The sequence below is a fragment of the Battus philenor genome, unplaced genomic scaffold (genome assembly GCF_028537555.1).
Source record: "Battus philenor isolate CCGP_79_NKW_IND1 unplaced genomic scaffold, ilBatPhil1.0.hap1 SCAF_6, whole genome shotgun sequence".
Lineage (NCBI taxonomy): Eukaryota > Metazoa > Arthropoda > Insecta > Lepidoptera > Papilionidae > Battus > Battus philenor.
The window spans coordinates 16,355,873-16,380,749 of NW_027181726.1; the positions used below are offsets into that span (position 1 = coordinate 16,355,873).

The 24,877-nt window shown below is 34.7% G+C and overlaps 1 protein-coding gene across 1 annotated transcript in view; it reads right to left on the bottom strand.

The window, feature by feature from the left end:
- sprt (PDZ domain-containing protein sprite) overlaps nucleotides 1–24,877 on the bottom strand; it is an 87,539-nt gene that overhangs the window by 15,038 nt on the left and 47,624 nt on the right. Inside the window, exons 3-7 of the mRNA XM_068773895.1 lie at nucleotides 23,090–23,177; nucleotides 13,396–13,446; nucleotides 2,561–2,679; nucleotides 1,464–1,691; nucleotides 475–636 (exon numbers count right to left, since the gene is read on the bottom strand). Of these exons, the coding sequence (XP_068629996.1) occupies nucleotides 475–636; nucleotides 1,464–1,691; nucleotides 2,561–2,679; nucleotides 13,396–13,446; nucleotides 23,090–23,177 (648 nt within the window). The remainder of the gene's footprint in view (nucleotides 1–474; nucleotides 637–1,463; nucleotides 1,692–2,560; nucleotides 2,680–13,395; nucleotides 13,447–23,089; nucleotides 23,178–24,877) is intronic.

The window sequence follows — 24,877 nt, forward strand, 5'->3', positions numbered from 1 at the left end:
AAATTAAACTGTGTATTATAGTAACAAATAAATACATTTAAAAAACTTTTAAGTTAAACGGTTTTTTTAATACCCATATTGTGGTGGTTGTGGAAAAATATGTACCTAGTCCGCCATATTGGAACGGCGTCCATCTTGAATTTTAAATTTTGACATAATCATCGTGTTTTACTAGTGTAGCACTTTCATTTGATACCCATATTGAGGGGGTTAAGGAAAAATATGTAATCCGCCATTTTATATCGGCGGCCATCTTAGATTTATAATGTTATTGATTTTACTATATTGTATTGTCATCTAAATTAAATGTGTGTACCAAATTTCGGATCAATCTGACAACGGGAAGGTGCTTAATTTCTAATTTTGACCCAAATAAATTCCGTACGGGTCGAACTAAATAAAAAAGTTTAAAATGAAGTAGATGTTGACGAAATTTTAGTGGCGGGTGCTGTGAGGGAGAGCTGTGCTGGTTACCTGTAGAGGGTGGCGGCGTGCAAGCGCTGGGCGGCGTGCGCGTGGGCGTGCTCGATGAGCTGCGCCAGCGCGCGCGCCTGTTCGCTCAGCGTCAACAGCTCCAACTCCTCGCGTCCCAGTTGGTACTGCAGCTCCGCTTGTTGGATCCTAGTGTCGATGTTCCTGTGCCCAAACAAATTAATTTCTAACTGCCTCAAATCTTTTTTTTATATTTTATGATTACGTTTTTGGAGGCCTTCCACAGTCTTGGGTACACAGAGACTATTTTTACAAAATTGATTTTTTAGTCGTATTATTTTCATTGTAATCTTTTTTTCTTCGTGTCACTTATTCATTTGCCTAATCCTTTCAATTATCACCTCATTTTGGTCGCCTTCCAACCAGAATACTATAGGTTTACATTTGTAGAGTTTTGATTTATTTATTTCTTTGTAGGCTTTTCAGATCTTCGAGAATGTGAAGATTACTACAATAACTTAGGTCTCCGTATTAGCTCGTAGATTTTCTCATCTGAAGTGGCAGTTACGGCCGAAATTCAGTGCCAACCATGAACTTTCCTCTAGGTGGACTAACAACATTGTCAAGGTCGTCAAGTCTACGACAAGCTGACGGAATCATCACGATAATACGATTTCTTTATTTATCATTTATATAAATAGTTTACGTATGTATTTTAATAATAACATTTATATATCATTATAGTTAGTAGTAGCTATTAGTATATTTAGAGGGGGTGTTATTTTTTTGTTTATTTTCCTTCTCATTTGTAATGTATACTTATTTTTATTGTTTTATCATATATATACATCGCTCAAACTGTTAACTGGACGAAAGTGCTAGCGACATTAAGTTCGTCTTTATACATATATTGTATAAGAATTGTTTATATAATTAAATCAATCAAAAAGTTGTTCTAACTATGCCATATTGTTATATTTAGATGTCTCTACACACAATAGGTAAAGACAGGTGTGTTAAGCTCTACTAACTCAGTGACATGCGTCTTCTCCAGCCTTCTTCTCAGTTCCTGGATGCTGTTTCTCCTCGCTTCCAAGTCCGCGTTGAGGGCTGCGGCGCGGTCTTCCAGCGCACGGCGTTCCTCAACCGAGAGCCCCGCGGGAGACTCCTCATGCTGACCAGCGCGAGAGGCGGTCGGAGACGAGGTCTGGGCAGCAAGACGCGCAGCACTTAGCGACGCACTCAGTTGCTGCTTGAGGCTGATGGTATTGAGAAAAAGGGGGTTAAGAGTCGATCATCAATCCCGAAGGAGAACCTTAGGTTCATCACCGTTATCATTTCAGCCCTATGGGCTCACGCCCACAACTAGTCTTGCGCTGTTCGCATCCAGCGCTTTCCCGTGACTTTGATTGTGTCCTCGGAGCATCTAGTGGGGGACCCATCTATCCTATCTATCGAATCATGGTCACCGCTCCAAAACCTTCCTGCCCCTCTTTGAGTACTGTAAAAACCGTACATACTAAGGGTCGGTAAGACTCTCAGAAAATTAAAAAAACTATTCCAAAAATCTTGTAAAAAGCAATACTGGAAAAATCATGATAATTTAACTACAAATAAAGTGTATGTGTAATGTTAAATTGTGATAATGGAATGTAGATAAGGGGAGAAATACGATGTATAGAAGATGATTTGTAAAAGAGGATAAAGAAAGAGAGAAGGAAGGGAGGAAGGAGGATTTACTACTATTTTAACATTCGTATTAACAGCATCAATTAAGGTAGTGGAAAAGCATTAAAAGGGACCTCTTAGCCTAGTTCTTTATAGTAAACAAGCTTAAGAGCTACCTCAGGAATATTGGCTTAGGCCTTTACTGCATTTAGGAGGCTGAAAGGCTAACGCTTTATTTACCCCTGGGAACTTCGGTTGGGCTTTAGCTCAATTCACATCCAAATTAGCGTGTGCGACGGAGTTGAATCTGATACATATCAATTTTTGTTAGAGGTTCTAGTGCTTCTAGATTATTCTACTAGTAACCATTATGTGAGAATCTAATCATTAGTTATATCTATATTATTGAAAGTGTCGTGAAGATAAGTTGATGTTAATTTTGTTAGGGATATGAACGTACCTCTGTATTAGCGTGTCCTTGTCAAGGATAGCGGTGCGCAGGGTATCCAGCTCCCTCCCTGCATCCCTTCCGCCACTTCGCCGCCGTCCCCCCGCCAGAGAGACTTCTATACTCGCCATCTGTGTAATATCTAATAAGGTCAATACTGCCATATAAATCAATCATAATTGTGTAATCTACTACATAGTTTGCCAAATTTGTCATTTAAAAATAAAATTAAATTACGTCGTAATATAAAAAGTTTCAAACACACGGCACAAGATGGCGTGCTTGGCGCTGTAACTTCAGGCGACGTCGATAGATGTCGCTGGCCGTCGATAACACGCAGCACGACAATTGTTTAAGAGCTGTTGATAAGATTGACTTGGCAAAAAGCAATGACAAAAATAAATGTATACCTGATATATTTATCTAATAAGAAAGAAGAAGTCTAGCAATAATAGTGGGGTACCCGAGGATTGTGGATACTAAAATGTAAGGTCTATGCGTACGTCTATTCAAAATTATAGTTTGTTATATAATTTCACTTATTGCAACTATTGAAAAAAATAACATTCTTTGGCGTAACCGCGTTGTACCCCGGTAGATATTGCACATCGACCTTTGGAAAGAGACAATTGGCTAATTTCGGCTTTGTAGAGAATTATCTCTGTCTCACAGTACCTATGTGACTTTTCAGTCGTGCAATATTTATTGCCGGGTATTGTAAATTATTGTAAGGTGAAAACATGTTTTGTGATTATTAATAAAAAAAATAGTTATTAAGTGTAGATATTTTTAAGTATGATTGTTTTGAGTGTAAATAACGATCGTTGTATTATAAGTTTGTTGTAATGTTAAGATTACATTTGGAGTATATGTAAAACTCACATTACTCTTTAAAAACACTAAAACGGTTATTTCTCCTATTAAATGTCAAAAACAAATCAAAAACCAGTTTCGTGTAAAACAGGATTAATATTGTGTGACAGTTGTATAGTTATATCTGCTAATTGCAAATAAAGTTAATCAATAATTGTTAATATTAAAGAAACTTTCGATGTAACTCTCTTAAAAATACCACTGAAGTTTAAAGTATTTTTGTTACATTTTTTTAAATACGGAAGTCAAGAATATGTGATGCGTCCCACGTTTTTCCTCAACAATGAGGAAGTAGAAAAATTAATGAACTGTTTATATTGTATACATTCGTATTGTCGGGATATAATGCGCCGTAAATATTGCCTGCGAATGTCTGACGGTGCGGTGGGCGGTAATTGATTGCTCTATCGGGGTAATTGTTAACGCCGGCTGTCGCTAGGTGTCGCTTCTTCAGAATAAATAGCGGATAATTGTAGCACGCGGCTGTTACGACGCCAGGGGTGACCAACCGTAAATTAAATTAAAATTGATGTTCGCTAAATGTAAGGCATACGGACAGTCTAGCTATAGAGTTATTAACTTAGTATCTTTTGTTACATATCCAAAATATTAGTAGGAACGTGTTCAACTGACTCTTGAATTAGCTGACGATTAGACGTGATTCAGGCAACATTATTTTGTGAGTGTTACTCTTGGAAAAATAATATAAACTCCTTACTGTGTACAATTCGTATTTGTTCTTGTTTATGTTTTACAGTTTTATATGTTCAACATTACCATCTGTCATTTCTCCTTCCTTTCGATTGTCACATCCGGTTTCTAACTTAACTAAATGTTGCCGCTATAAATATTAAATAATATTTACTCGAGTGCGGCTATTCGCTACAAGTTCCTCGTCAGCGGCGCATCGAAAAGGGAAATACCACGGAAATAAAATTGTTCATTTACATCGGTACAAATACGGGTGAAGCTCAAATGAATATATGTACACACTACTACTTCGGACTTTGTGCTTTTAATGGAAGAATCTCACAAGGTACGCACCTCATTTCGCAACTACAAACTCTAGTAGTTGTGTCATCGTTATCTACATTTAAAATAGAGGGTCCATCGTTACCATATGTTATAAGACTGTCCTAATCTTTCTTCTGAATGTCACCAGTCCAAAAAGATGAGAAAGAACCAAAGCAAGCTTTTACTAACAGGTCCTAAGCGAAGAAACTATTCAGAGTGGGCTTAAAGAAGCAGAATTAAAATGCTCCGCTCGCTTAAAATCATACATGGTAGACATCTTTTCATATTTAATCTGTATAAATAATTCCATTTTCACATGAGCGATATTGTAGGAATATTCAAAAGAAATACCATATATAGGACGCTATTATAGTTATAGACATTTGAGTGATATCTTGTGTAAAGGTCGAGTAGACAGATAGAGTCAACCCGCACTCAGCCAGCGTACCGCAAACATCACGTATTAAAACAGTCATGCATGGCAACAGTCCTCTGATATTTATATATAGATGATGGTAAGCTGCTCTTCAAGGTCTAGGAAGACAGAAACACAATTCTTATGATATAATAATTATTTTTTTGAAGCACATATTACACGCACACAGAGTGGTTTTTAAAGAGAGCGCGTCGGTAAATCAGTACCGCGTTTATGAGGCTTATTGACTAGCGCCATCTAGTAGGTTTTTAGAGATGTAATTAAGCGTAATAAAACCGTGTAAGATATTGTACCTGGCGATAAATATTGCACTTCGACCTGTGGAAAGAGACAATTGACTAATTTCGGCTTCATAGAGTGTTATCTCTGTTGCACGACTGACAAAACGTCACATAGGTAGTGTGGGACAGAAATAATGCTCTACTAAGCCGAAATTAGCAGATTGTCTCTTTGCAAAGGTCGATGTGAAATATTTATCGTCGGGTACAGTAATATATTGAGTAACTTAAAAATTTGAGAAGAAATTGTTATAAATAAAATTAGAAACTTCTTTCAGTTTTGTATGAAATAACATTAAATAAAAATTTAAGGAAAGCACAATGAAAATAGTCAATTGGAAAGGTAAATATTTAAAATTTCAAGAAATGTGGAGAGAGATGACAGGAGAGGATACGTGAATGTAATATAAATGAATGCTGAGAGAATGATGGAATATATGACGGATGGAAGAAGGAGGAAAAGAAAAATTGTGAAGGATATAGAGAGAGGGCGATAATAGGAAAGTGTGTGAAAAAAAAACAGTGTAAAATATATCCCTGTCCCTAAAATATGATGAGGGAACAAGACGCCCCTAATAACGAGGTCCATAAAAGGAAAGCTTTAAGAGAAATATGATAAAATAGTTCTAAATACATACCATTGAGTATATTGCTTAAAACTGCATTACAACATATGAGTAAAATCGTGAACTGTCGTCTTGTATAGTTTTATTCGTGTAATACAAACTAAGAAGAACCTACGTCTAAAAACGTGTGCCTTTAATTAAAGAAAAAATATCCTATTACTCATGTAAAGTCATAGTTATGCAATAGTCAATAATAATTAAAATATTTAAAAAGGTTGGTTACCCCTGGCGCATTAGCTAACTACCAGGGCTCCCCTATCCACTGATCGACGCATCCCTGACGCGGGTTGCTTTAATTTATTGCCGCTATCTGAACATCTTTCGTCTCCACATTAAGTTACGACAACGGATAAGTAAGGTTTGAAAGTGTTGATCTATGTATAAAACTTGACTAAGTTGCCAATAATATATATATATTTATATATATATATATATATATATATATATATATATATATATATATTTATCTATAATATCTAATTTTATCATACTAAAAAAAATTCTTTCAAAAATGGAAACAAATTTTATGCACTCTGTGAAGTTTTTTCTTTCATTTTTTTCCTTTTTATATTACTGTGAGGAATCATATTTTTTTTAATATTATTGGACTACCGTCATTAAAATTCAAAAGTAAATTGACGGTAAAGACTTATTATTCAATAAACGAGTATTTAAATGAAAAGAATCCTTGGCAGTGATGTCGCCTGATTATTTTGATTTCACTTAGGATGTATCTAAGTGTATATGTATAAACCTATGTTAAACTTTATAAAAGATGTGTTGTTGTGGATTTTCTTTCTGATTCTTCTCCTTAACTATATCACATTTTGAAGCAGAATAGAGTCAAAAATAAATTAGAATATAAATAGTCGATCAATAAGAATTCTGTTAAAAGTTCAAATGTTTAATAAATGTATCTTTATCTTTATCTCGTCGACAACCTGCTTCTTTTCCTTCTATTTCGATACTATGTTTGTAAGATATTGTTTTAACTGATAAGATCGCTTCTTGTACTATATATAGTTAAATGTAAATTAAAATTTATAAATACATTCTCTTATGTATTTATTTACTTGTTTATTTTTAATCAGGGTTATAAACGATGTACATGGGTGATTGACATCGTTATGCATACCACTGCGATCTTATCTAAAAGAATTTCTGCGAATTAAAAATGTATTCCCGACCGTTGTCCTGCGGCGCCGAGTTGTCAGGCGATTTGCATGCCTCGTAGCTGAGGTCCATAAACTAGAGAACGTATGAGCCGGTATAAGGTCCAACGACTATTTACGTAGTTAAAACTCCCAGGTAGCGGTCACTAGCCGGGACTCTATAAGCACTTCCCGCCTCGAGTCCAATATATAAAATCGCTAGTAATATCCCTCTGTTAGAAACTATTAATCGATAATTTTTAATAGATGTAAAAGCTTTAAAATGTATGCAAATATAGCTTATTTCATGTCATTTAATGTATGATAGATACTATCCTAAAATCAATGGTTACAGAAATAATAAATAATGTAATGATAATAAGGAAAAAAGTTTTTCAAAATTTGTCAACAAAAAAACCTTTTATACCGGTTTTCAATCATCCTGTGTAGAATTAGTTTGAAATATCTTACGTTAATTTACTTTTTTCAATTGGAATGATACAGAATTATTACATTTGGCAGTATAAAGCCTGCAAAGACAGATTTTTTTTATTAATTCTAATTTGTATCGCTAGTGCTTTTTACAATATTATTTTTTCGCTTTTAGTAAACGCAGACATTTGGGAGGGGGTTGCCGCTATTTGATACAGATCTTTCTTCTCCCACTGCGAGGCACGACAGCGTTTTATCATTATTTACAATATTTCTTATACAATTCTCTCTAATGGGTAAATACAGCTAAAATTAATAGATATAAACAATACAATTTTGAAGTTTCACTCAATTATACATTAGATGGTACATTATTTTATTTCAAGTCTCTGCCCAAGCGCTACAGACTGCTAAATGCCTTGAGGAATAAACAATATTTAATTTCAATGTGTTGTAATGCCATAGTGTGTACATTACATTAATTGAGAGCAAATGAATTGACATATATTCATTTAAAGTTTTTACACATATAATTTTAACGGTGAGACATTACAGTACCCGGCGATTATTGCACATCGACCTTTGGAAGGAGACAATCGGCTAATTTCGGCTTCGTAGAGCGTTATTTCTATCGCATGAAATACGACTAACAAAACGTTACATAGGTAGTGTGGGACAGAGATAGTGCTGTACGAACCCGAAATTAACCGATTATCTCTTTCCAGAGGTCGATGTGCAATATTTACCGTCGGGCACTGTACTAAGGTTTGATTTGAATGTTAAGTCTAGCACAAGAAATAACACGGGAGTCATGCTATTGTCTCGGCTTAAGCGTCTGCCATTTTTTTAAATCTTTTTGTCTCGTATCCACGTTGACAGATAAGACAGTAAGAAATATGAACTGTCAGATTTGAGACAATGCACAAAAACAAAACATACGTTAAAGATTTTTGTATGCGTTTCGTATATATGTAGCACTGATGCGAATGCGCAAAACTCGAGTAACCACCCGTCGAATTCAGCTTTTTTTTCTCATATTTTCATTAAGGCAATAAAAGATAAAATGCTAGTAAATTAGTAAACATTTCCTTTTCAATATAAACCACGTAATTTATCCAGATGAAAATACAATGAAAAAAAATTACAATGTACGAAATGGAATAATTATTTTTGTAAAATTGAAATACATTAAATATATTTAGATTTGTTTAGTTTCATATTAGAATGCTTCAGGCCGCTATGACGACATGTAGATAAAAAATTTTTAGATTAAAATTTTGTGACAGTATATCGTGATAACCTGCAAATTATGTAATAATCCAGAAGGTTCTAATATCATTTTCAAGGGTATATCAATTCATAAGAGTGCTGGCGGCCTCGGCAGTTGGATCTGGTCGTCGTTGGAACCACTTCCCGTCTTCACGGTCGGTTCCACACGAAGGCGCGCAAGGTGACTTCAACAAGCTAATTCGACTTAACTGTCTCTTGCGCTTCTTCTAAACTATACCCTACAAATAACTGTATGAATACTTCACTTTATTTTAATTAATTACTTCAACGCATGTGTTTATTTATATATAGAAATATCGTTTTAAACTTTCATTTTTGGTGATATTAAAGACAGTAGTTACATTCAGTTTATTTATTTAATACAAATAAAACATTAAAAACCGTTACAGCTTAGTATTAGGTGACTGTAAGTAAATACAGAACTTGTCAGTAGATGGCGCTACTTGTCCGTTTAAAGTATTATTGGTTATAGATATAAAAGCTGTAATAGAGTGTGTAATATTTAATTTGTTTTTATTAATTTTTATTTTTTATAATTTTATGTAATATTTATATTATATATAATAAATAAATGCTGTCAATTAATGTAAATGTAAATAATCTTGTCAATAGATGGCGCTGTGTTCCAGTTTAGAGTACGATTGGTTATGAGTGTGGGTTATAAGCTTGAAAGAAGTGAATGGATAGTTCTTTTGCTGTCATTTAATATATGGTATATCCTATTGTAAACTCGATGATTTCAGCAATAATTAATAAGGTAATGATAATATAGTATCTAATAGATTCAGGCGTTACTTTGCGAATATCTATCCTAAGTAAGAAATGGACTAATATATAGTTACTTCCGCTATTCAGCAGTAGACGTGCAATGAAGTGCACCGCCCGCCAGCCTGCTGATATATGCGCGTGCTGTTTTTATTTTCTACGGTTTTCGTTTTCGGTCACGTGCTTTAAGTGGTAGTAGGGGGGAGGTAGCATATAAATGCAGAGCGGTGACGGACGGAGCTCACTCGGTATTTGGCACTGGGGTCGGTGTAACATCTCCTGAGGATGCCCCGTGGAGGGGTCAAACGCGTATAGAGTAAATTAACGGTGGTTTGAAATAGGTGTAAAACCTTGAAATCTTTTTGGTAACAAATGAGCTATATATTCACCCGTTTATAGCTTTTACTTATATAATCACCCCGTATACCTAGCTAACCACACTACCTACGAGAAGTTTTGTCAGTCGTATTTCGTGCGACAGAGACAACGCTCTACGAAGCCGAAATTACCAGATTGTCTCTTTCCAAAGGTCGATGTGCAATATTTATCGCCGGGTATTGTATATGATTTCACTTCTATCCTAAAACGGCAGATACCTTGTACTACCTCATTTAATTTTTTTTCTTTTTAATTACGTAATTACTATTTTATATTATTAAATTACAGGTCTTGTCATTGTTTTATGTGAATTTTTATTTTAATATTATATATATGCACGCGTGCCATATATTAGTCTAATAGATGGTATATAGTATTATGGTATAGCTAGTTTGTTTGGCTTGGATTCATTTATCTATATTTAATTAATTTACTTCTAATTGTTTTAACCCTTTATATCTTATATATAAATTTATTTTCTATTAAAGATATACTATTTTTAACTTTACTATTCATATTATTTAAACTTAATCATCAGTGCCTGATGGTTAAGCAGCAGCTGGCGTAATTCCTCCATGAAACCTAATGCTACCTTTCCTGGCCAGTATGTCCTTCATTACCTGCTCTATGAAAGCAAGAAAAGGCGATCTGAGCCTTTCATGGGAGATGATCTCCGGTAACTCGCCAAGGTCTAACCTTCTCCCCATCTTTGACTCCAAGTCGTCCCTGAGCCGGCCGTATTTCGGACATCCCTGCAATACTTGCAATGGTTTCTCCTCCACCTCTGGATAGCACATGAAAGCCAGGCTGCTCTGCAGCCGGAGTCAATATAGGCCTCGACTCTTTTCACTACAATAATATGTTTTCTTTTTTATTAGTATAAATATATTGTCTATTGCTATTTTGATCATAAACTTTGAGATTATTTTTTGCAATATACAGTTTTAATTTTGTTTAACTTTTTCGAAAAATAAAGCAAAAGGAAAGGGTGCTTTTGTGCTAATATAAAATAAATGATTATCTAAAACCTGTTACACGCGGAGGGTCGTGCTGCTCGTAAATTATTTCGAATGCTAGATATAATCTCGAGCGATCGACAATCTTAAAGTACCCATGGGCGTATGAATGCAATGCCATATAGTATTTTTACAATGAGTTTCATATTGAAATATGGTATCTGTTGGCTTTGTCGGCAGTATATGTGAAGCGGAAACTAATTTTTGTCTTGAGTTCAGCTCATTTAATCCGCTTTTAGTGCTATTACACGTAAGGGAAGTACATGTATACTTTGATAGATAGGTAAGTAACCTTAAAAACAAAATAATTGTGTTGTAAGCGCTACGGCTGCAACAGCATCTAATGTTATTGTTTAAGTAGTACTCTTTGTGATATAAAAGACACAACTATTGCTGTTACCCAAGTGTCAATTTCCGTGGGATTTTCATGGCCCTGTTTTTGGCGCTTCTTGTTTAATCCATATCATGGCTGGACAGGGCGCTTATTGACATCATAATTGTTTTCTGGTATTATTCTCATACAGATCTTTCGTGCTTTTCAATGTCTTTTTCTTTCTTCTACTTTCTTCTACTTTCTTTCACAATATATGATATTCCTTTTCATTCTTCTCTTCCATACATCGCCATACACCCTTCGCTTTCTGTCAAGAGTTCTAAAATATTTACGTATATTATTTTTAACATTTGTTTAACAATTTATTTATTCTTATTTAATTTTTATTTTCTTACTGTCTATCGATCTCATCATTTTATGACTCTTGTCTATTATTTTTGTTCTTTTTTAATTTATTAATTGTTTTTTTTTGTTTTACCTATTCCCTTTATGCAGAAAGGTTTGACACTCTTTACCCCACTTATTATATTTCCTAGGGTTAAGGGTGATGATGGGATTTAGTCTAATTCCGTATATAGATAGCAAATCTAGAGAATTACCTCGGGAACCTTTACTCGGCTCGCTATATTCTACTGTACTACCAAATTGGAAAGTCCTTCGTATAAAACCTTTAACATGAGTAATTTAGGAAGCTGTAAATAATATTAAAATTGACAGTAGAAATCAAAAAAACGGATATATATCTATATATATCTGTTTAATTACGCAGGATGTTGTTAAAATTCAATGCATCTAAACATGCAATTTTTAATAAATGATTTCTATTTTATGTCATTGGAATAAACAATTAATAATTAACTGTAATGACGGCGTCCGATTTCGATTGAGTTTTTTTAATGTAAGTATAAAAAGAAAGTTTCTTTTCGGAGAAAAATGAACCTAGCCGGGCCCTTTGTGTACCTAACTCTTATCTAAGTACAGGTAATAGTTATATCGTTCTTGCGAGCAGTAAATTTAATGGGGTCGGGTAAAACCGACAATAAAAAGCCGAATGTTAAAGGTAATAAAAGAGTAAGATCGACTATCGATGATTATGGAAAAAAAAAAACAAATTAATACAAACTATAAATAATATTGTAAATAAAGAAAAGAAATAAATAGATGCTGTTATATAAGAACTAAATGTAATCAGGAATGTGAATGACGAAAGTGAGGCGATGTTTGAAAGAATATCAGAACGTGAAGAAGAGAAAGAGAGAGAATTTGAAAGGAAAGAGAGTAAGAATAGAAAAAATGAAATGTGAAAAGAATATTTACTCTCGAAATGCAACGTGTGGCAGAAGGAACAAACAAATGTAAGAAACTATGGTCTAGCAATGAAGATGGGAGAAGGAAGGTGATGCAGGGGAAACGATTTAAAAGTAAAGAAACGAGGAGATTATAAAAGATGAATGGAGAAAGTAAAATAGAAGAATAAAATGAAAAAAAACGGTTTACCCGAGCTATAACGTTCCCATCCTACACATGGATAACGATATGTTCCATAAAAGGTTAAAGCCATTATAAAAAAAAATATCAGTCTCTGTCGGCAGTACGACATATATTCTTTTTCTTTTGATGAAAAAGTGTCTAGGTCCACTTATATATTTATGACAACGACTAAGTCCGCGTGAAAGTTACCAAAAAAATTGTTATTTAGGTTTTTTTTTCATTAAAGATTTTTTTTTTCTGAAATAAAAGTAGCCCAAGTTACTCCTAATTATATTAGCTACATGCCAGCATAAGTCTTGATAAAATCTGTCCACCCATTCCAGAGCTTAGCCAGAACAAACACGGACAGACGGACAAGAATTAAAAAAAAAATTGCTATATATACCGTATATATATGCAGATACATGTACGAAAAAGTAACCCTAATTTTATCTATTTGTGTAGATTTCAACCTTCTTCTTTTCAGCCGATGGATGACCACAGCAACACTGAGACCTCCCTCAAAGATCACCACGATGATCAGCCCTGTGCTGCCTTTTTTGAGCTACGTCAATGATCTCAGTTCTTGTTGATTTCCACCTAATATGATGTTATAAGCAGCAAGCAAGTCTTGCATACAAATAAATAAATAAAAAACTGGAATATTTAGTTATCTTTACATCTACGATATTAAGAAAAAAAATTCAAGCAGCCTTATCTAATTAAAACAAGTATAATGTGATTATGTAGATGCGCGTAGGCATCCGTGGGAGGTTATACCAACCTTAGCCTCCAGGTTCTCGAGGTCGACGACCCCGCCAGTCTCCAGGGTTTGCTGGAACAAAGGAGCTGATCATTTGATATGCCTTAGTTGGCTATGTTAATGGGTAGTCGAATTAATTCAAGTGTGTTATAGAAAATATTTAAGTCAACAAAGAAACGAAGTTTCTAGAATTTCTATATAAAATTCCATTAACGCAGTATTTAAAGTTGTTACTCCTTCCTCTAGACTTCAAAAAATTAACCCTTAAATGCATAATGATGAATAACTGCAACATATCACCACCACTTAAATGTAAAAAAAGTACTACACTACTTAAAAGTAAATTCATAGTGTTGTGTATCTGCAACATAAGGGTTTTTTTTTAAATAAATATGTATAAAAAATATTATAAACGTTTATTATTTTATATTTCCCTGCATTGTAGTGTTATCTGCATTATATGTTTTGTTTAAATTATAAATAAAAGCCATGCATTTAAGGGATAATAATTGAAATATTTTGAGCAACTGTTTACAGTTTTACAATAAACAACCATAAAAACATCGCTTCCCTTTTGGAAGACCAGAAGTGACGTAATAAAATGTCACGTAACCGAATACGAAGACTGAATTGATGCATAAAAAGCTAGAATTTTTTAAAAAAAATTGCATTGTATAATAATGTTAAAAATGAAATATTGAGGAAAATTATTAGAAATAAAAATGATAATAATAATGGTAATAATTGTAAATGAGAATAATAAAAATCTCTAAGAAATGTGGCGAGGAATAGGAGGCAATGTATTAATGAAATGAAAATGAATGCTGTGAGAATGAGAGAAAATGTGAAGGATGACAGAAGGAAGAAATAGGGTAATTGTGAAGGATGAGAGAAAGAAGAAAGAGAGAATTTGTAAAGAACGGGAGAAGGAAGAAAGCTAAAATTTTGGAATGACGCAAAAAGAAAAAGAGAATTTGTGAAGGATGAGAGAAAGAAGAAAGGGTGAATTTGTAAAGAACGGGAGAAGGAAGAAAGCTAAAACTTTGGAACGACGAGAGAAAGAAAAAAGAGAATTTGTGAAGGATGAGAGAAAGAAGAAAGATGAAATTTTGAACGATGAGAAAGGGAGGAGAAGAGAATTTGTGAAGAAGGTAGAGTGTAAAAATAAATATGTAAATGAAAAAAAAATTGATAGTAATAGCCCTGTCCCTAAAATAAGACAGGGAAACGAGCGATCCCCAATAGAGACAGTCATAAAAAAAATTACGGTGAAAATGTTTCAAACTAAAAGTTAAAAAAAGTGCTTTTGCAGTGTAAATGATTTTTCAATGGCGCGGTTAATAAAACGCACACGAGATATTTGAGTAGAGACGGTCTTACGTTTGATTACTTTCCGCATTTCCACACGCATACATCAGAAATCTATTTCTATCCGTTTGCATTGTTTGTATTGGTGCTAATGCTGTTAGCCCGTGGACTCTTATAGCTTCATCGGTAATGAGTTCACTGAACGGAAGGGTTCGTGAATTTACAAAAAATGTTAACTGGGCAGTCCTATTACTGTTGCAAGATGTTCGTATGAAGTAGGCAGCTCTATGCGTGTAGATGTGAGATGTGTTATGTTTCGGCTTGCGGATCCTACCTCGGATCGTCTATTGTCTCTTGTCTTATGTGGAGTTTTTGCTGTTAGCCTTGCGGCTTTTACAGCTTCATCGGAAACGAGTTCACGGAACGGAGGGGTCCGTGAACTATATAAAATTTACATGATTTGAGTTTTCGAACCCGCATCAGTACTCGGCGGGGAGACGAGGAAGTCACAAAGGTAGTGGCCGCGAGATAGAAACAGCGGGACTCACCCAGCCAGCCCTCGAGGACACAAACCCAGCGCGACCCAGTTGGCCGGCAGAACTCGCGGCTAGCGCGCATGTCTGGTCAGTGTTACTGAAGTGAGTGAGGAGTTAAGTGTGGACGGCAACGTGGACCACTCGGCAATCTAAGGAAGGATACTGATCCGTAATGTAACGGACGGTAGACCTCGGATAGCCAACGCTGTAAATGATTAGGGAGCGGGAGGTAGACTCCTAAAAAAGATCGTGTAAGTACCACTTGCGTGCACGCTACATATATATAGTTAACGCCTGAGATATGTGTGTGCTGAGAGAGAAAGGGCGACAAACATGACGCACACGAGATGCTTGAGAACGAACAGAATGATTTGTCTTACCTCCCACATTATTAATAAGAATAATGTTCATTAATTAGACGATAGTATGGTCGTGAATGTAGGCGTTTTCGTGTGTGGGTTTATTACGTAATCAGTATTTTCGTCGATATAAAAATTTGATTGTCGTTTGACTTCTTGTCAAGGAATACATTCTTGTGTTTATTCAAAATATTACATTGCGTTGTCGATTTGAATTTTGATTGTTTTGTATAAATGTCGTTTAAAATAAAAATCAAAATGTTCTTTATTCGAATTGGCACTTGTGTTTTGTTTTGTGTTGTGAAATGTCTGCATTGTTGTTCTTACAGGAAGCTGCCGCTAGCTCGGAAGGCGGTTCTGTTGAAAAGAGCCGGCGAGAAACTCAACAGTTGCTCTTTACAAATATAGTTTTATAAATAAGAAAAGGATTACTACATAGCTACTTCCGCTAAACAAACCGGCAAACAATGCGAATTACACAACAACCACCGTTAAATCACTCAACACGTGTTTCACCCCTCCACGCGGCATCATCAAGAGTAATGTTAGGCCGATAAGTGCCAAACACCGAGTGCACTTTATTGCACGACTACTGCTACATAGCAGACGTAGCTATGTAATAGTTCTTTTCTTACTTAGGATGGACTTCCGCAAAGTAAGGCCTGAATCCATTAGATAGTTTAATAAAGTATCCTTGACAATAATTAGCTTCCTTAATGAGCATCAGTATAGTATTTTTTGATAAAATAACATTTTTTTTTCAATAATATTTTTTTAATATTTGTTTCAAATCTCTCCATTGACAGATCTGAAATGTGGAATTTTATTTTACATACATACAACTTGTGACGTAAATGATTTATTTAATTTTTGAAGACGAAAACTAAGATTCTGCCCTGTTCTTTTAAAATCATTTTGAATGTTATTACAGACAAAAATACGAGTTTTTTGGTCTAAAAACCAGACTTCGCTTGCATTAGTTATAATTGTATAAATGTATTTTGTGTTTTAAAACTAAAGGTATAGGGTATAATTTACCCTTTCCTGTATTTGTTGTCATTACAATGTAAAAAAGGGAGGCGTATCATATTTTTTTTCTTTCCATCTTTTGTTTCTCGAAGCTAGTGATTATTTCTTGCTTTCTTTGTTACGCTCAAAATTCATATTGGGATGTTCGGTTTGTATTTTCGATTGAAAGTAGTTACCGAAAAGTAGCTCTTAATGTTTTAAACAAAATTAAATTTAATGAACGTCGCAAAACATTGTACTAGCATTAACAAAATTCAAAACGTATATTAAAAAAAACTCTGTGTTTGGCACTAATCGGTGTAACATAACTCCTGAAGATGCCCCGAGGAGGGGTGAAACACGTGTTGAGTGATTTGGCGGTGGCAGTTGTGTGATTCGCATTCGACTGCATGTGCGGAAGTGGTTAAATATTAGTTCTTTTCTTATTGAGGATGGACTTCCGCAAAGTAATGCCTGATTCCATTAATTATATAGGATTGCTTTGTCACAAATAAGTTTCCTGAGGATGGATAGCAGCGTCTTCTGCGGACCATAATACCACATCGCCATCCCGCCTGCCAAGCGTGGCGATTATGTTATATCCTCGGGGATATCTTTGGGCAGTCTACACCTTGCAGTGGGCTGAATCTACTACAAGGCTTAGAGTTTGAGGATGCCATTATAGTGAAGATCAATTTGATTTTGACTTCTGTTAAGTTGGGTTTTCTTGCATACTTTTCCTGTCCTATATATTTATTTTTGTAGGTGATTTGAAATGGAAAATGATACAAATATTTAATATTATAATTTAATGTCCGATATACTTTATATACAAAAAAAAAATTCGAAGTCTGCGCCAGCTTTTTGTAGACGGAGCCGCAACGGCCGGATCCATAATTGCATCCATTGTACCGCACAGCAGGGTGTTAGGATGAAATCTCGCCGGTGTTTCTTCAGAACGGTATCCAGTCATACCTGAACGAATTTGCTTGCAAACCGCCGTGTGCGGTCAATAGACGATCTTAATTTTTTTAATATTTAGCGTGTAAATGAAGTCTGCATCATTTTCACGACTATTTATTGACCTATTTTTGGTAGGCTTTTTTGAGCAGACGTCACCCATTTTTTCTTTTTTGGTCCCCTATTGGGAAGCAACCACTGACGCGGCTTCACAGGGACGGTTTTGTTTTGTCATTTATTCACATTTTTAATTTTCCCCACTCTTCTTACGTTCTTCATAATACCTCTCACTAATTTTTTTTATCTGTCACGTTATTTTCTGTTCCTCTCCATTTCTGTACCTTTCATAGCTTGCCTCTTATCCTTCACCGTTCCTCATGGGTTGCTATTTTAAAATTTCGATTCATTTATTTATATAAGTAAGAAAAGGACCAATATTTAACCACTTCCGCACATGCAGTGGTAGTCTTGCAACAAAGTGCACCGCCCGCACGACTTGCACGACTACCACTGCATGTGCGGAAGAGGCTAAATATTGGTCCTTTTCTTACTTAGAATGGACTTCCGCAAGGTAACGCCTGATTCCACTAAATATTTGTTCATTTATCCTATTACATATTTTGTTATATTTTTATTGTTTTAACTTATGTCTATTATCATTTAATTTCTTTATCGCATTTTGTTACGTTTTATTTTGAATTGCTACTGCGTTTTATTACCTTTTTTGACTTTATTTACTACCTTCTGGTAGTAATTCAAGATGGTCTAGTGGCTTTTATCTTCACTTCTTAGTGAGGCGATGTTCTCTTCTTCTATTCTTTCCTACAATCGAAACTAGCATTCAACCCGTGATGCATTAAATGCGGGACAGCCGGTGATCAGTTGCGACACGGTCTGGTTTACTACTGGGTCTTAGGTGTACGAGGGAGTCTCCTTGAGTTTGAACATATGATTGTCTACCTCGGTAATATATCTTGAATATTTACTAAGATTGCCTCAAAAGTCTAACATAGAATTCTGCCTCGAAAGTGTACCATGGAAGATAATCTGCCACAAAAGTGTACTACAAAAAACTATCATGACTGTCTGCCATCGCTTCCAAATGTATGCCTCGCAAGTCTAATTGTAACTATCTCCATATGTCGTCAGTGTACACCCCGCCTATATGTCCATACTTGACTCTAGAGTTGCGCGGGCGCAGTGTTAACGAACTCTTGACGTTTATGATTTGCGCACATTTTCCCGTCACAATTATCTTACGCGATTTATTAAAACCGCTTTATTCTTGTTGTCGACTTGTAAATATCTATTTAATGACATGTTAGGTTAAAATTTATTTATGTCATTAAAGTTTAGAGTTATTGAAAGTTATATTACAATCAAGTTATAATTTTACTGTTTAACTTGAATATGGGATGGCACCTTTGTTTTTTATCAGGATCTATATTACACAGACAGCGTCCGAGCCATTGTTATTACAATTGTATTTAATATTTTCGAAACAACATTTTTGCTCACGTTTTGAAATGTTACAGTTTTTAAATCTATTAAACTATTTAAAACTATGAATTATAATCACTTTTTTAAAAATAATTGGTGCCTTGTTTGTTTGTTGTCGATGCCATAACAATATCACCTCTATTTCAGGACTTAATAGTGTGTTGCCAGTGATGACGACTTTGTAAGAAGGCACAAGGTCACTCTTCGAGCTATAGAGGTCCAAGCTCGGATTGTCGCTGCGAGATCGAGTCAGAAGTGGGTTCCGCAGAAGAACCAAGATGAGCGAGGTAGCACGAAGAATTGCTCGTCTGAATTTTAAGGCACAACGATCCTGCAACTGACAGCCGTCGAGGATGACAAGTTTTCAAGTGACGCTGGGTGTATTACGGTGAAACTCGCTGGAAAAGACCAGACAGTGAATGACCGTGTATAATGGCAATCTTTGGTGAAGGCCTAATCCTAACAGGCGTCTATCGGGTAATATGTTGATGATGAAGCCATCACTATTCTTCATCTTGTAGTAAAATATTTCAATGCTATATATACATAATAATCCCATATAAGAGACTACGTGAGTACCTTTTCTATAATCTTTCTTCGATCATTAAAAATCTTGGCAACAGTCAAAAGGTGCTCTTATCTCCAGGTTGTGAACTTTCTTATCTTGGTATGGTTTTCTTCCGTACAATTATATTATCGCTATGTCCTGTTAGGATAAAAATAACTCATACAGCCCAGAGAATTGGCAAGTACATGAGAGAGAGGACAGGTCGCAGTCCGCAAAATTGATTGCCAGCAAGGGTCTAGGGTTTTTTTATTTATGGTCCCGTATCGCCCTTATATAATTTATTCACACAAATATTTTTATTTTCTCGCTCTTCTTCCGTCTCAATATCTTTCACTAGGTCTTCTTTACTCTATCACTTTCTCTTTCATTCCTTTCAATACCTTGTTACCGTGAAAGGTATTGACATTACCTCTCATCCTTCGCATTTCTTCCCGGACACTTCTTTTTTACATTTTTAATTTTATTTCTCTGTGCATTAACAATTTTGGTAACAATAAATTATTTTGTTTTATGCTCATTTTATTATATCTATTTCTATTGTTATATTTATCACAATTTTCTCATTCTTATCACTTTTATCACAGATAGTTTTCTTCTTTATTTATTACCTGACTATTTTGTTTTGTTACTTTTTATAACTTTTTTTTATAACCTCCCGGCACTACTCGAGGAAGATCGGACGGCTTCCTTCTTGGTTCACCAATAAGGGTGATTTTTTCTTGTCTTTTCCTGAAGCCAATATTGGTATTCTGTTCTTATATAGGTTCTTAAGTTCATATGTCTAGGATTGTTAAGGCCATCAGGAGACAATAAATACAGGCCACTTCCTGCTGGTTCTATTGTAGGTTTCTATGGGAGGCTTTTGTGCGGCAGTGGCTTTCTTAGAGACGGAATGATGACGAATTTCCGGTTTCTCAGTCAAAGCTATTCCTTTTTTAAATATTCCAGCAGTCTCAAATCTTGGCTGTTCATCTCCAGATAAATAAAGTCTTCAAAGCCCCATAAGGTCTTCCAATAAGGCCACTGTTTGGCCGACATTCAAATCAAACAACTATAATTAATTTAATCTGCCCATGAAATGGATATTTGATCGAAAAAGGTCATGTATGTATATGTACGGATCAATTACTTCAACGCAATTAGAGCGTAGCGTGAAAATCGAAGCTCTCCATTACATTGCTTCTTGTGTAGGGATCATCGTGGTTGGGTTCTCAAGGTGATATGCCTATGTATTTTGCTTTAGTTCAGTTTTTAGTTTGCATAATATTTCACTATTTTCTTTAGTAAATTTCGATAGATGGCGGTTGTTGTTGTGATTAGAAGGACTAGTTATGCAGTTCTGTTAATTCGAATTTTAAAAGTTAAATCGGGTATTTTTCCATTGAACATCCGACATATATGTAACAGGATATGTATTCTCTGATAGCATCCTGGAATTCACTTTGGCACAGTAGAGGCACAGTGTGTTCCGTAGGGGACCCTGACTTACCCATCCGTCCCTGAGTTACAGAGAACGACCATCGATGGGTCTTATTAAATGTAATCCAACCCAGGGGACATCTAGAAGATTTTGCCCTCAAGAGAGATACCTGGAAAATCTCGTAAGGCCTTTAGAAGACATGTGTAAAGATAAGCTTTCGCGACAGTGGAATTTTTTTTGCTTTAAGGTTCCTTCTATGGGAACCCCTCGTACCCTTCTATCTATTGTGGGACAGGGACTTTGTTTTTATTTAATATTTTTTCGCGCTCTTCTATTTTTCCTCCTATGATCTTTCATTCCTTTATTTTCTTTCTTTTCCTTTCATATCTATTTTTCCTTTTATTCGATACCATTCTTTCTTCACCTTATACCTTAATTATTAAAATTTCTTTGTTTTTATTCTATATCACATATTTTATCTATTCTAGGTATACATTTTAATATTTATTATTTTATTTACTTGCCAATTTTTACAATTTTATTCACAATTTTGTAATTTTAACTCAACTCTTGTTTTTTTTATCATGTTTTCCGTAATCGTTCTACACATTTTTAGGAACGTTGGTTTTAATTCCTTGCCTTTGATTAGCGAGGCCATAGAATCCTCGCTAACCTTACTGCGTAACTGGCATTCGGAGTCGAAGTGGTATTATCTGAAGGTTTCTAGGTCTAAACTGCTGTAGAGGTCAAGAGTGTTTCGTTTATATTACCGAACCACTCACTTGTTCTAGTTCGTTCTAAGGAACACGAGGACGTCGCAGGCCGAGGTTACCACCACGAGGTTACGACCATCGAGCTTCATCAACCGCAACCAGAATTCTAAACCAGGTGTTGGACATTGTATAAATTGTAGAATCATTAGTGTATTTTTTCGAGAAATGAGATATCGATCTATCGATTTATTTATTTACTTATTGATTTGTAATATAATATTTTTTAAAGAGAGAGAGAGACGTGAGTCTTTCGTGCTGTCTCACTCTAGGGTTGACAGTGGTGCATGTAATCTCTTACTGTGCAGTATTTTACATTAATTCAACTAGGCAATTATATTTTATGGAGTATCTTCGATCAATTATGTCAGTTGATTAATTACGAAACGCATTTCCGAACAGTATGATAGAGTTTTGTTTTAAAGTGTGGAACGTGTCGAATGATGTATTTACACATATAATTTAGTTATAACGGATTTATTGAACACTTTTTATAATTAAATTTCTGATTGCTACGAGCAGTGGTAGTCCAGCTGTGGAGGACTGAGAATTTTGATTTTAGCTCGCTGTTTCGATTCCCGTGATATATACAATATATACAATCTTATATAATTCAAACTTTATGCACTCATTATATTTGATAACCATTAATATATGTATATATATATATATATATATATATATATATATATATATATATATATGTATACACACACACGCACAGATAGATAGATATTGATAATAATTTTGTTACTTAAATATTAATTATCTTTAATGTTATCTGTAGTGGTCTAACGTGAAATATGTAATAGAAGACATATGCCAGAGCTGTCAGTCAAGTGTAATAAAGAACATTAAATGTTGTTTTTTGCGTACAAAGAAACTTTATGTTATATGTATATATTTATAACTATATATAACTATATATATATATATATATAGCACATGTCGATATTTGATTGTCATTTGGTTGCTTATTACGTATTTTTATAGTAAAAGATTCTTGATAACGAAGGTGAATATATTGTTGATTAGAAATAAAAACTTGTTAAGAAAATAGTCGTGTGAATTTAACTTTATATAGCGACAATACATTCCGGTCCCCCTAATATGAAGCATTTACCTTTGAATTATGTAAGAATTTTTTTTTACGTAAATATGTACATATCGGTAAAGATTATAATTGTAGTGATTCAGTTAGTTTATAGAGATCTTAGTTATAACACAGTGTTTACTAGTTTTATTAAATAGGAGCTTTAAGAAGATGGTATAGAGTAATTTGTTACCAGCGAGGCGGAGCGCTGCTGCTTGCTGAGATCATGCTGACCACGACGGTCTTCGCCTGCATCCGACAGCTGCCCAGACTTGCGCGAGCTGTGCGCAAACAATAAAAGAATTAAAGAATGTCAATGAAACAAAAATTAAACACTCGATGATGATAGATAAAGGTTTAAAGCAATTATAAGTAAATTAATTACATATAAACAGGTGAAACTAGAAAACAAAAAGTATACCATAATACTATAAGCCATTTATTAGACTAATAGACGGTATGCATGCGTATAATCTCAAAATTAAGATCTAGATCACAGTTCCCCAAACTTTTTTGTGTCGTAGATCCCTTGCCATGTTTTTCCGTGTTGGGTAGACCCCCTACTTACCTGATATTGATTTCCTATAAATTTATTTGTTTGTCCCACATTCGTATTTATAGAGTGACGAATTGAACAAATCAGTGCAAGGTAGCGAAGCTCTGAGACTGCGACTCTCAGGTTTTTACAAGTTCAAAATGTATTGCGACCATAAAGCGAATACCAACATCCTACAACTTACACAATTTTATAAATATATATAATAATTTTTTTACTTCATAGGTACTTTTATAAATAATGTAAATATTTTTATATTATAAGATAGTATGATTTAAGTAAATAGGTACTATCAGTGTATGTGTTGAGATCCACTATAGTGGACCCCCATTTTCATTTCATGGACCCCCAAATTTTTCTTCGCTGACGTAGACCCCTTGCAGGTTGTCATAGACCCCCAGGGGTCGATATTGACCACTTTGGGAATCACTGATCTAGATGAAACAATCATAAGAGCTAGAGTTGATATAGTAAGTAGGGAATTAAAAAAACTGTAAATGAGGTAGAAAAAGGTCTCTACCGTTTTAGGGTAGAGATGTATGGCGACTATAAATAAAGATATTACATTTTAAGTCATAGCTCTATATCTGTATAAAAGAAGAGCCCGATTAGGAAGATTGAGTCCAGCGTATCGGCCGCGACCTGGTGCGGGAGAGCATATCGGGTAGACATACTCAGAGTGCGACAAACTCTCTCTCGTGTTTGTTTTAATTAGAATAAAATACATGCTCATTTGTCGTCGCAAAGGCCTTTTGGGTGAGTATTATAACTTTAATCTTAAAAATGTTGTTGTGTAATATGCATCGATATTTAGAATCGAAATAACATCTCCTTATTTTAATCGATATTTTTAATAACAATTATTAGTCAAGTTTAACAATATATTAACATTTTTGTAATTAATGTAAAAAGAAATATGTACTGTTGAAACGAAAGCAACAAGTAGGCAAAAAAAACCAAAGGGTACTAGATTAGTCAAAATAAATACTTAAATCTGTGATGAATCTGTGGATGTCAAAATAGGAAAATGTAAATTAAATTATTAAGAAATGTAAAAGAAAAATGCAAACAAAGAAATTGAAATGAGGGAAAATAGATCAAAATGTAAACCTGTAGTATTCTGGCGGGAAACCGAAAAAGTGAGGTGATGAATGAAAGGATTAGAAATAAATGAAAGAATTTGTGAAGAGTGAAAGGTGAATAAATAAATGGCATTGAAAAGAAAAAAAGATGAAGAAACAAATAAGACAGAGAAAGTACGAGAGGCCCCAAAAACGGAGGAAATAAAAGTGATCAGAAGTTGAAATGCCGTTGGAGTCTTGAGGTTTCGGAGTGGTTCTGAAGTTTTTAAGGTCATTGGATAGAAGAAGAATTTTAATTCTATGGTTGAAATGATAATGATGAAGTGGTTCGTAGTACTTCAGC